This window comes from Dromaius novaehollandiae, chromosome 5, assembly GCF_036370855.1.
Source record: "Dromaius novaehollandiae isolate bDroNov1 chromosome 5, bDroNov1.hap1, whole genome shotgun sequence".
Classification (NCBI taxonomy): Eukaryota; Metazoa; Chordata; class Aves; order Casuariiformes; family Dromaiidae; genus Dromaius; species Dromaius novaehollandiae.
Window position 1 is genome coordinate 61759817 of NC_088102.1, and position 13011 is coordinate 61772827.

General features: G+C 38.2%; 1 protein-coding gene across 2 annotated transcripts in view; it reads left to right on the forward strand.

Annotated features, from left to right (window-relative positions):
- DENND5A (DENN domain containing 5A) overlaps window positions 1-13011 on the forward strand; it is a 70664-nt gene that overhangs the window by 47546 nt on the left and 10107 nt on the right. For both annotated transcript variants that reach the window (XM_064513030.1, XM_064513031.1), the window contains 6 exons: window positions 546-677; window positions 2366-2518; window positions 5701-5785; window positions 6906-6990; window positions 8018-8146; window positions 12614-12735. In XM_064513030.1, the coding sequence (XP_064369100.1) occupies window positions 546-677; window positions 2366-2518; window positions 5701-5785; window positions 6906-6990; window positions 8018-8146; window positions 12614-12735 (706 nt within the window). The remainder of the gene's footprint in view (window positions 1-545; window positions 678-2365; window positions 2519-5700; window positions 5786-6905; window positions 6991-8017; window positions 8147-12613; window positions 12736-13011) is intronic.

The following is a 13011-nucleotide window of genomic DNA, read 5'->3' on the forward strand; positions in this document are numbered from 1 at the left end:
CTGCTATAGTAGCATTTTGCAGCTGCTTCCTGAGAGCCTGGGAAGATGGTAAGAAACAGCAGATCTTCAGAAACACAGGGCATAGCGCAGATCTTGGATTTTGTCAAGGTCCAGGCAAAGTTTTCTTGCAGTCCACGTGCAGACCAGAGGCAGCCATTTGAATAGTCTTGGTCTAGGTAGTTATTACAAGCTTTCATTTTATATGGGAAAAAATAGCAAGAATATTCTCAGCAGTGGAGGAAGAAATTAAATCCCTATGCATCTAAATATCCTTGGCAGTTTCTATTGTGTTTGTGGTGTTCAGCAACCTATGTTCTAATGTTAGCAGACAAGGTAAATAGGATTTGAACTCCAATGAAAGTATCTCGGCCCAGTATTGTTCTGGATATAAAAAGAGGGCTCTTGTCAAAGATAATGCGATTCATTCCTCATGATTGCACGGGGGGGGGGGGGGGTCGGAAAGATAGGTTTTTGCAATTCAGTTATGTACAAAGTTTTTCATTTGCTCTTTTATCTGTATTTGTAATTTTTCTACCCCAATACAGAAATATATCCAAGAAGCCAGGAATCTGGGCAGCACTATTCGGCAGCCCAAACTGTCTAACCTCTCTCCTTCAGTAATTGCACAAACAAACTGCAAGTTTGTGGAAGGCTTATTGAAGGAATGCCGAAATAAGGTAATATACGGAGAACATTTCTGCTCTCTTGCACCTCATATGTAGCCTTGCTGAACTATTTTGTGGCTAATATAGTTGAATATCCCCTCCCTTCATTTCTGCTTTATGCATACATTCAATTTATTTGCATGGTAGTGACAAATTAGTGAAGAGATGCATATTTAAAAATCTGCAAGGAGCAGGAATTTTATCAAGCAGATTTATGATAGAGAATATAAAATGACAGAAAGAAAAGACTGACTGTTCTGGCAGGTCTTTATTATCCTGCTGCCCATGTATGTTTTTAGCATGTTTCAGTTATCTGTAATGAGACTATACAGGAGTGAATATTCCAGAAAAGGAGGTAATGGTGAAAATCTAGGAGCTTTTCTCATAACGAAAGGAAGTGTGTTAACAGGCTTCCGAAACACACTTTTTCAAGAACTTTCCAAAGAAACTTGGCATCAGTTTGTAGATTTGCTTGACCAGTATATTTGACTGTATATTTGAGTATGTATTTGACTGAATTAAATGTTGCTGTTTATACTGATATAGTAAAGAAGTATTCTTGAATAAATAGACACATTCTCATTTTCTTGCCTGAATTCAATGGAGAAAATATAGTGATTGTATACAACTGTTTTGTAAAGCCATATATTTACATTCACTTCTGATTTCACTTTAGTTCTGTATGTATGGAGTTTTCCAAATCTCCTTCAGTTAATGTAGGCATATGACAGTGAAAATCCGTGGAGATAAACTTTACCTTTCACTGTAGGAAATTCTAGTGGCTACAGTGAGCCTTCCATTAACAAAGAGATTAAAGCACTGGGGAGGAGAAGGGCAAAAAGAAGCAACTCGGGAGTGTCAACATAAAATATTGATAGTGTCCCAGCTAAGCCTGTGCATAAGTGCCTAACGGAATATTAATCCTTTGAGATTGACTTTAGGTAGCATCAAAGATGAAGAATGGTGATGGACAGTGAGAGATGAAAAGTGATCCTTTAGTCATTTTTCCTTCCAGGTAGCTGTATGATTAATATATTGTGACTGGGAGACTGTAATTTATGAGTTGGTGAGAGATTTTTTTGACCAACGTGAAAGAGTGTATGAATTCTGTGACTGCAGCTTGGCTTACTGGAGAACTCCCAAGATTCACTCCAGAATCCAGAACTCACTTGTTTAAAAGCAAATACCCTTCTGACAGAATAGGATCTCGCTGTGTCCTCCTATTATTGCTACTCAGAAGTAATTCTGCAGGTTCACCTTCTCTAGAAGGTAGACATTGTATACTGTCCTGATCCAGCACTCACAAGGCTTCAAAAACACCCAAGGCCTTTGATGCGGGGCCTTGCTGTTTAGCCCTCTGGCTTGTCAAGTAGTGGCTATTCCATGTATTTGGATTACTCTCTCAAGGCTAATGTACCCATTTGCCAGCCCCTTGGTAGAGAGATGGAAGAAGCTGTAAAGTGATCAGTACTGGTCAGAAATACTGGTTTAAAAGCAGTGTGATAGAAGAAATGCAGTCCTGTACTAGCTTTGGAGATACTGTATACATATACACACAGTTGTTCTGCCACATAGTTACTATTGTGTGCTTCCTTGTTTGTTATTTAAAAAGTGTGAATGATCTTAGACATTCCTGTATAAAAAACTCTTAATTGACATAACTCTTTCTGACGTAACTCTTTCGTCATGTTCTCTTTGAGACCAAGAGGATGCTGGTTGAAAAAATGGGGCGAGAAGCAGTGGAACTAGGTCATGGTGAGGTGAATATCACAGGTGTGGAAGAGAATACCCTGATAGCCAGTCTGTGTGATCTCTTAGAAAGGATATGGAGCCACGGTCTGCAGGTCAAACAGGTAAGGAACAAATATTCCTGTGTGGTGTAGAACGTTACTTTTTTTTTTTTTTTTTTTTAAAGTCGTGTTATGCCCTTCCTGCCTCCGCTTCCAGAAGTTAACCAGTGTGTGTGTATGGACATGTGTTAAATACTTGTACGTCCCCAGCCTTTTGTATGTCAGTTACTGTCTCCTTGTCTGTCTCCACCTTTTGTTCAGGGGTATATGCAAATTTACATGCAGATGTGCCTAACAGGTAACTATTTGGAAAACTTTATTTCCATTTAACTTTTTATTATTTTTAGTTTTTAAATAAGATGATAAACCTATTTCTGTATTCTCAATGCTTTCATCATTGTAGGTGCATAGGCTTTAAGGTAGTGTGCGGTAAAGGTGCAGTTGATGGGTTATGGTATGGGGAATTTATTCTCATGAAAGATAACTTCATTTCTAAAAGTAAAACATTTGTTGCTTTGGCTCTTCCTGAATAATGTAGGGATAGTTATGTGGCGTTTACAAGATCACTAGTTAGAGGTATTGCTTTTCATATGAGAGGAATGATTGTTTCTTTTGCTCTTCTGTTTGGAGTTGTTTGTGGGATTAGATGGAGTTTTATCCTTTCTTACTTATTTGTACAAAGGAATAGCAAGAAATAAACGTACATAATCTAGGCAGCCATAGTTCAATATCTCTGTCCCCAGCACCCAAGCACCGGTGTTTTGAAAATCTGCTCTCCTTCAAACTATATAGCAGTAGTTTCTTTATGCAAAGATTTATCATCTGACTCTCTCCCTTCCCTCTTGTATATCACTTAGGATAGAAGCTGTACTGCTTTCATCTTAGAAGACAGAGCATCAGTATACTCTGCTTCAACTCAGATTTGGGCCTTTCAGACCACCAGACGGCCAACCCTACATAAGGTTAATGTTTTGGATTGATTGCAGATGTTGGCAAGCAGTGCTGAATGGTCTGTTGTGGTAGAATAAAGAGAGGCCTGATGGAGGAAGTGCAGTGCATCTAATACTATGATCCACAGTAAAAATGCACTACTAATTCTCTATGTACTCTGGCCTTTATTAAATATGCAAAAGCCTGCTGTCTTATACATTGATTTTATTTTATTTTTCAATAACGAGCCAAGGAAGACTCTTCTTTCTCAATTGACCATAGTAATGAAGATGGCTTCCCTTCCACCAATCCATGCTTTTACCTCTTCCCTGCTGATGAACCCTGTTACTCCCGTATTAGCTATGTGAATTGACGCCCTTTCTTTACCCATGCCGCTGCAGTACAGTTGTAGGGTCTGATGAACCAAAGTAGTCTGAACTTTCAGAAGGTCTTGGTTAGTCCCTTGTGTGTTCTGTCCCACTGCTTTCCTTCGGCTGTCTTCCTTTCCCTTTTAGATACAGTTTGCATCATCATTGCTATTTGGTGAAGTTAAAGGAGAGTAACATGATGGTAAAGGAAACAGATATATGCTGCATGAGTTCTTACATTCATCATGATTGTTGACATCTATTTGCTGCAGGATCCTTTGTTTGCTGTTTTATGTGATCTGTTGCAGTTCTCCTGGCCACAGCAGCAAGTTGCTGAACCCTAGAGTGTGTGCATGTGTGTGTGAGCGTGCGCACATGTGTCTGTTTCTTCCCAGAAATGACATTTTGGTTGTAACTATACCCTGGTTGATATTTTTGTGCTTTCTTTTTATGTTTTTGTAAGACTTGCATTGTGGGTTCCTATGTTGGGTCTGTCAGGTACATGCATAAGACACAGAGCTTCTCTGTTTGTTTGTTTGTTTTTAATTAGCCTCACCACCAAATGTGTATTTTTAATAAGTTTCTTGCAACACAAATGTAACAGGTGCTTTCGCCTTTATAGTCTGGAGATATGCCACTTCATCTGGGTAGGCATAATGTCTTGGAGTAATCCCCCGTGGCCATTAGTTCTTCGTGTTAACTTCAGTGGACTGTAGGATTGTGTGTTGTTGGGGTTTTTGTGTGTGTTGTTGGGGTTTTTGTTTTTTGATTTTTAGAGTTGAACTGTAATTACTACACTTTCAGTAAGTACGGGTATGTTTTTAATTGACATTGAGAGTGCAGAATTGACAGCTCTTGCTTTACTGTCATGGCTTCTTTTTGCACAAAGTTGTAAATACAAATACTGCCTCGTAATATGACCGTTCTTCTGAAGTGCAGAGTTACTAAACTTTTATTCAGATTTCCAATTAATAAAACAGCTTAAGAAGATGATAATAACCAATACTGATGAATTTCCTGAGTAAATCATTACAGTTAACGTGCTAGAGAGCCCCTGTGCAAGTACTGATGCCTTCTGTGGCTTTACTAGCATTTGATTTATTGTGCAGAATATTTTAGGGTGAATGCAAGAATTCTTAGTGTACCAGAGAACAACTTCCTCATTTTCTATTTAAGCCACCAGAGATTTAAGAAAGCAACATAACGAGTGAGGTTTTAACCTTGTTTTACAGACTTATCGTGGCCTAAATACTTCATTCCAAATTTTAACTTGTAAGTTCTTTTTGTAGCACATAGAATAGAATATTCTTACTGATAAGCTTTTGTTGTTTTGTCTGTGTTTTGGGTTTTCTTTTTTGTTGTGTTTGTAATTATCCAGGTCCTTTGCCAGAGGAACTTGAGGGAGATCTTTTGAGGTTCTGAAACTTGACAGCATGTTTCTGTAGCCCTGAATCACCCTGAAGGGAATAGGCGTGCAAGACTTGGTCTAGGATGGTTTACTCAGACTGGTCCTGTATCTCTTGCCAGTTCACTGCTGGAGATGCAGGGAGAAAGAAACATAGTTCAGGTTACTGTATTGGACTGAGTTGAACTCGCATGTACAGTTTTATGAGGCTTTAAAAGTTCTGTTGTCATCTTAATGAATTATGAGAAATGAAACTTGGCTGACTTTGTCCTGTTACCAGAATCATTAGATTCCAGTAGCTTTGACTGCTTTCCTTTCTACAATTTCATCCTCTTTCCGGCTCCTGAGCACCTGCAACCTTAGTTTCTCATTTTTGTTTTTACCGGTGACTTTAATAGGGGAAAACATACATTAAAGCAAGCTTTTGTTGTGGCTGGTGCTTTCAGAGATGATGCATACTTTTTTTCTTTTATGCAGCTGATAGATTTCTTTTGAATTGGAATCTTGTGTTTAATAGCAACTAATTATATTTTTAATTTTAGGGAAAATCTGCTTTGTGGTCTCATCTGTTACATTACCTAGAAAACAGACAGAAAAAAACTACGTCAGGCAGCTTCAGTTCCTCAGGTAAGATTGGATTCTACCAGAAGTTGATTAAAAACTACAAGTAAGATCTGTCTGCAAATTTGCACCATGCAAAAACTGTTTCCCTGGAAATATCCTTCCTCAACGTAACTGGATAAAATATTCTATTCCCTTCAGAGTTAATGTGAACCTGATGTATTGTCTCAAGATATTTTGTGCAAAATAAACCTGTCTGGATTAACACTTGTTCACAACTGTTATCAGACTGCTGCAACGGTTAATAACTGGTGTTTCAAAGATAAGCCTTAACATGGATCTGCTCTGATATGTCATCCTCCATATGACACATAGTCACTCATGACTGGCTAAGATTCTCCATTCAACAGTGACAAAGCATTCCATGTCATTGCTGGGGTGGATGGGTAGGGGAATACACTTAAGCATATAAAATTGTCTTGTACATCCTGAAGTTACTTACTCTCTTAAAAGCCAGCAGTGCAGTAGGCTTACTGTAGTAAAAAAAGTGATTAAAAAAAACACTTCATGATCATATTTTAATGTCTCATATATCAAGTATTGCAGTAAAAGTTATTGCACCTAAAATCCATCCATTTCTAAATCCATTTCTAAATGGATAAATACAAAATGTGCTCATTTAAGTAATAGTGGTGTTGCAGAAGTGTGCAGAATGGTAGATTAGTTAAGCATTTGGTGTGCAGTGTACTAAGTCATGTACCTTTTCGAATACAGCATTCCAGTATCCAGTCAGTTTTTTATCACATGGGTAGAAATAAGGTCATTTTTAGAAAATAATAGCTGATTAGTATATATCTTAAGCCATTTGAGTCATACCAATTCCAGCTGAATCAAATCTCATGTGTTAATGTTCAGTGTGTGCTGATCTGCATCACCATCCATGTAGCAGCATATCAGATTGTTATGTGATCGAAATGGAAATATGCCACAGTATCTACCTAGAGCTGTGAGTCACCAGTAACGGAAGAGTGGAACATGGACTGCTACTTGTGTGGGTCTAATAAATCCCTTTCTAATAAATCCCCTTTCTACATGCAATTTGATGATAACTGACTTTTTTTTTAATTGATTTTAAAATCTTTAGATGGATTCCTGTTAATAAGAAATTCTGTTCTTCTGAATTTAGGTATACTTCTTGATTCAGAAAGGAGAAAGTCAGATGCCAGCCCAGCCATGTCACCTCTTAGAATCTCTCTCATCCAGGATATGAGGTTAGTTTGAATTATTAAAAACAAAAACCTATGAGACTTGCATACTTATTTCTGTGCATGATGTAGATAACCTACAGAAAAAGCTGTGTGTTTCATATGAGGCATGGGAAATCATCTTAAAGTATATAGTGCAACTTTTTTCACTAACCTTTGGGAAACAATGTTTCATACTGAGTAGATTTTAAATTATCACTGCTATTAGCTTATAGAAACAGCCTGACACATTTTTTTTTTTTTTTTTTTTTTTTAAGTATTCTGTATTGCCTTATTTCCAGAGAGATGTGGGAGTAGCTTATGTGTTTTCCTAGTCATTGCCAAGCTGGCTGCATAGCTCTGAGCTCATTCTTGCTTCTTGGTGAGGAAGGCTGTTTAAAGAACTTCTTATTTTAAAGAATGCATTCGTCTGACACTGAGTGTTATAGCATGAAAAAGTATGTGTAACTAACTTCTGTTATGTGTGCTTTTTTCAGTATGTCAAAAACTCTCACTTCTTAATTCGTTTTGAAAAGATTTTTTTTCTTTCCTCTTTTTTCTTGCTAACATTTAATATTTTGGGTAGGGAAGGAGTGAACTGAGGATTTTCAAGGGACATGCTTGTCCTTTTCAAATATACCATTTATGATTTGTGTGCTAGAAAAACTGCTACTGAGCATGCAAAGACAGTATTTAATTTTTCAAAGCGCTCAGCCATAAACGTTGCAGTGATAAGGTCCAGAATGGTTCTTAAATCATGTGGGCAATGGGACTGGTTTAGAATTTTGTAAATAGAACACTGCATTGCAGATGTTTCCTTTTCAGTCTCTTGTTCTTTTTCAACTAGATATGCAAGGAATTTAGGTACTGATGAATACTTAGGTGACTCCTGCCTCTTTTTCCAGTAGTTTTCCTTGTTTTGCATTCCTGGCAAAACTCATTCTGCAGCCAAGTATGGTTCAAAAGCATCATCACATTTTGAAAACACTGGGCAGTGACTTTTTTCTTTCCTTTTTTGTTTTGCTTTTTTGTTTTTCCTCCTTTTTCCTTTCAGGCACATACAGAACATCAGTGAGATCAAAACGGACGTTGGCAAGGCCAGAGCCTGGGTTCGGCTGTCTATGGAAAAGAAGTTGCTCTCTAGGCATCTAAAGCAGCTGCTTTCAGATCATGAACTCACCAAGTAAGACTGTTTATTCTGAGCAAGGCTTTTAAAAGTTAAACCTGTTTAGTTGTTTAACTTCAAAAACACAGAAGTGCCTATTTAATCCGCTTAGCGGTGTGCAAAAGGAACAGAACAAGCTAGCCTTCCAAGTGTGTCTCCATACCTGTGTATGAGCCATTTGGTGGTTCTGATCCAGTGTTGGGATTCTTGAGATACAGAATCAGTTCTGTGTCAGCAGGAGACTTTCTGCAATTTTGGGTTGAGATCTTCAAAAATTGCTAGGGATTAAGTCCAGTGAGGCTTAACTCCAAACTTGACTACTTTGCTGAGTCAAACTTTTTATCTTGGTCCCCTTTCTAACTGTGGGATATACTGTTTTGTTTTCCTTGGGTGGTCTGTGTTTTCTCAATACACGGCAAAGTACAGCTTAGATCCTGGTTGCAGTTCTATCACAATACAGACTGTGAAGGCACATCCAGATCTGCTTCTGTGGTTCTGGTTAGTATGACTTAAAAAGTGACTGTTCTTTACTTGACTTCTGTCTCCACAGCTGAAACATTTGCTGATTACTTTCTCCTAACCCCTTTCACTGTAATGTAAAGTAATGTAGATAAACCACAGCAGAAGCTGGTTTTAAAAGAGCAGATAAATATTGTACGTGCAATACCTTGAAGGGGGCAAAGAATGCTGTGATGACCACTTCTTGCATCTCATGGGGCAGTAAGCTCAAGATGAAGTCTGGTCATATCTTAAAATTTTCCATCTAAATATGCCAGAGCATGACTGTCCTTGTCACTAGATAAAACTGGCAGTATCTCAGCTTTGTTTGCCCTCTCCTCCGCTGTCAAGGTTTTGCATTTATAGCCTGCTTAAGAATATGTAGTTGAACTGGTTTGGTAATAGTCAAATATCTGACTATGATCCTGTTCTTGTTTTTATTTCTCCTAGACATTTCAAAATATGACTTATCAGTTCCTCATATATGAAGTCAAATACATGTTACGAAAAGACCCAAACACTGAGACAGAAAATTATCTAAAAAATATTTAGAGTAAGATAGAAAATGTGAGGACTGTATGATATGCAGAGAATGGCTGGGTGGAGGGGGTTTAAAGCTGAAGGCTTGAACCTGGAGGAGTCCCAAGTTCTGCTGGCTTAAATTCTGTCCAAAATTCTAAGCCTGGTATTTTTTATAGGTATATGTCTTTGAAAGGCAAAAGGAAATGTTTGGCGCAGGGACATAACTACCATGGTGATGTCCAGAGAACATGCTCATTATATTAACTTTGGAAACATAAATAATTCGGTTGTTAATAGTTGCACAAATCAGATTACAGGCCATATTTAGTACTAATCATATTATTTATGAATACTGTCTGAGGTTTATTTAGTAATGTTTAGAAAGAAAACATGTTCATAAAAGTGTCTGGTTGAGAAGGTTGGGTTTACTGTATGAGAATTAAGGGTTTTCTTGTTTGGGCCCTAGTCAAAAGCTTGAATCAAAGACTTCTTTCTGGAGACACCTTCACCTATGCTGTCTGTTCTTCCTTTCCTCTTGTCCCAGTCACGTCACCTTCCACCAAATGGCTTTGCCTTGTTCCCCAAACCCCCTAATTGCTACTTATTTGAGGTTTGCCTTGTTGCTATGCTGAAGTTGCTGATGATGCTATGGCCTTCCTGTTTTCTTTCTAACAGCCAGCAAGGAAAAGCTGAGGGACAGATCAAGGACAGCTAATAAGCCTATCTCTAAGTTGAAGTTGGGCCTCTCCAGTGAAGTCAACCATCTAGATCAGGTTAAATTTGTTAGTGTTTGCCCATGCAGAACAAGTGATGCGAGAGGACATTCCAAAAAGAAAAAAAAAAAGGGGGGGGGGGGGAAGGGAAGAAGAAAAGTTCTCAGCACTTGCCAATGCACTGTTCATCAATCAAACAGATTCTGTTTTTTTTAAACACTTAAATATGTCAGCGAGAGACAGCAGTAAAATATATATTTAAATGAAAGTGACAAGCAAAGGGGCAGCTTGCATAGAAATGACATTGATTCCACGTAATCCTGAGTGTTTTGTACTGCATATTTAGATAGTCTAGTTGAAGAAAGATTATGGCATTCGAGACAGCATGAATTAAAAGTGTATTCCATTACGTGTTTATAGAGGGAGTAGTGCTAAGTTCAGCAAGGTACTAAGAATAATCATGTTTGTCTTTTTATGGTTAACTTGGTAGCTTTTTTTTTGAAGCAACTAACTGTTAAATATTGTAGTTAACCCTTTTTCTTCACTTGGCTTTTGCTAAAAATAGAAGAAAACTGAAATACATTTGGCTTCTTTCTAGTCTGCAAAGGGACTGGCATTGGGGAACAGAAGGAAATCACCTAGCTTCATTCTCCTGATGTCTTGATGTGCATCTCTGTGCTAGTTATTATATTCAACTTGTTTATTCCACTGGTAAATGAGGCCTAGAAGAAGGAAACGGTCCTTGTTGCTTTACTGTTTTGCTGATCTTGCTTCTTTGCTACTATGGAGTTCATGCAAGAGGTTGTTGAGGATGCTTTTTTAAATATAGAAGATACTTTATGACCATCACAGCATGGGTCATTCTAATAATCTCTGCAGAGCCCAGGAAATGCAGCGAGATCATGCCAGTCACTAAGCAGACCAATGGATTCTCAAATTATTGAGACTTCGGAGTTCCTAAGTTTAAGTGGAATTTATTTGCTTACCTATCCATGCTCATGTTACCCTGTTTAGGTGATAGAAAAGATGTGTCCACATGCACATATTGATCCAGTCAAACAGCTTTCATTTAAAACTTCATCCTTGTTCTGAAATCTTGAGTACTGATGATCTTGCAAAATCCTATTCACTGTCATAATGTAGAAGTAGCTGAAGTTGGTAATGTATGTGAATTGTACTTGGTAACATATATGGATTGAAGTGGGTAACATGGATTCTGACAGTCAAAAAGACAGCACTGCTAGGTTCCTGTAAAGAATTAGGAAACACTGTGCATACAGAAAGGCCACAAAAATGTGCACAGGTCAGCTGAAACATCTGCTGTTTTGAAAAGCCAGGAGAGCACAGTCTTGTGGGCAGGCTGTCTAAGCACATGGTTCAGATTGTTCAAATGAAACAAACTCAGGGACCCATGGGGACCGTCATGGATTCACCTCTTGTGTGGCTACAGGCAGGTTATGTTGATTTAAGACTCTGTTTTTATATTTGTTGAACACGTCCCGTTAATCGCTGGTGTTATGTTTGTTATGTAAGTGAGAATATGTGTGTGTGCTAATCATTGATTTGTTTTGCAAATTTCTGACTTGTGAGCCACTTGCTGGGTTTTTTTTCCATGTTTGATATCTGAAATTGAGGGGAAATATCAGGATGTCCTCCTGACAGGAACAGTCTGTGCATGGCTGCGTCAGCGTTACTAACGCTTGCTTCTTACAATGTTTTGGATTCCTCTGGCCTCAGTTGGATTTTGATGCATCTTGGCATACTCTTTTTATGATTATTCATCAATAGTGGTATCACTGATTGGTTGCAATAATTAACAAAAAACAGTAGTGATTGCCACATGCAAGTGAGTTACTCTAAGACTATCTGTCAGTCAGAATTTTCACTTGAAAAGGTTGAGGTTGTAAGCTCTGGTCAGGGTTTCTCTGTTGCAAGTCTTGCAATGTTAAGCTCTGTAATGTACTTGAATGATGTCAGTAAGTATAAAAGATTGTTTACAGTTCATTCTCTTATATTGGCTAGTGTCTCCTCCTATGAGCAGCCACTGAGCTGCATCTTTTGATATCTCCATGTAAAAATATTTGGGGTTCTGTGTGATGTTACAGGTCTAGCAAAGTTTGCAACCTTGCAGAAAGGGAAATAAGAGGACTTTTGGCCACCTTTGCATGCTGGTGACTTTGTTTCAGGAGCTGCCTAGTGTCTACACTGAAGCTATACCCTACCTTAATATATGGGTTGCTGTAGGTCCTGGGATATCACCTATAATCTGATACAAGTAGATAGCCCCAGAGTTTGCCATGTTATCCTTTAAAAATAGCCTTATAACTGTTCTGTGCCATGTATGTGCTGGAGCACTTGCCCCCAGGTCCACCTGTTCAGAAGCAGCTTGCAAGAACTCTTACTTCAGACACTTCAGTGTTAGAAAGAGGTCAGAGAATCTTATCCTAGAGGGTATAAAAGTCCTTTCTCTCTCTGATTTCTTTGGGGTGGAGGGAAACCCTTAGACCAACCCAAACCTTGCTTTTAAGTGGTGGAAAACAGTGTAAATTGAACTCTTGCACTCAAGAGACTTCAGACTTGCTGTGTGTCTGCATATCTTGGCAGATTAAATACTGTTGGCTCTACAAGTATCACTTGTCACTTGTAATTGCTTGCACATTCTTCATAGTTTACATAATAAATATGCATAATAGAAAACATTTCACTGAAAGCATCATGTTACTATGACAGATTATTTGTTTTGCTTTGTCAGAAAACTCTACAAGCGTTATGCATTCCTCCGCTGCGATGATGAGAAAGAACAATTCTTATATCATCTCCTGTCATTCAATGCGGTTGATTACTTTTGCTTTACCAATGTTTTCACAACAGTCTGTAAGTATTTGCTTTCCCTGGAACTCTGTTTACCAGAGATGGTTGAGTCCTTTATACAGATTTCTAAACACTTTTGAGCAATGTTCTGCTTTCTTCCTGGTATCCATCTGCGTGTGCTATATAACTATTTCTAATATCCTTTCTGAAGGCAAGTAGTGTGTCTCTGTGTGTGACTGAAGGCTTTTGTTTCTAACTTAGTAAAACATGCGCATTAGTGGCAGCTTTGATTCTTCTAGCTGGGTGGGGGGGGCACTCAGAAGAAAATTTTGTTTTGGA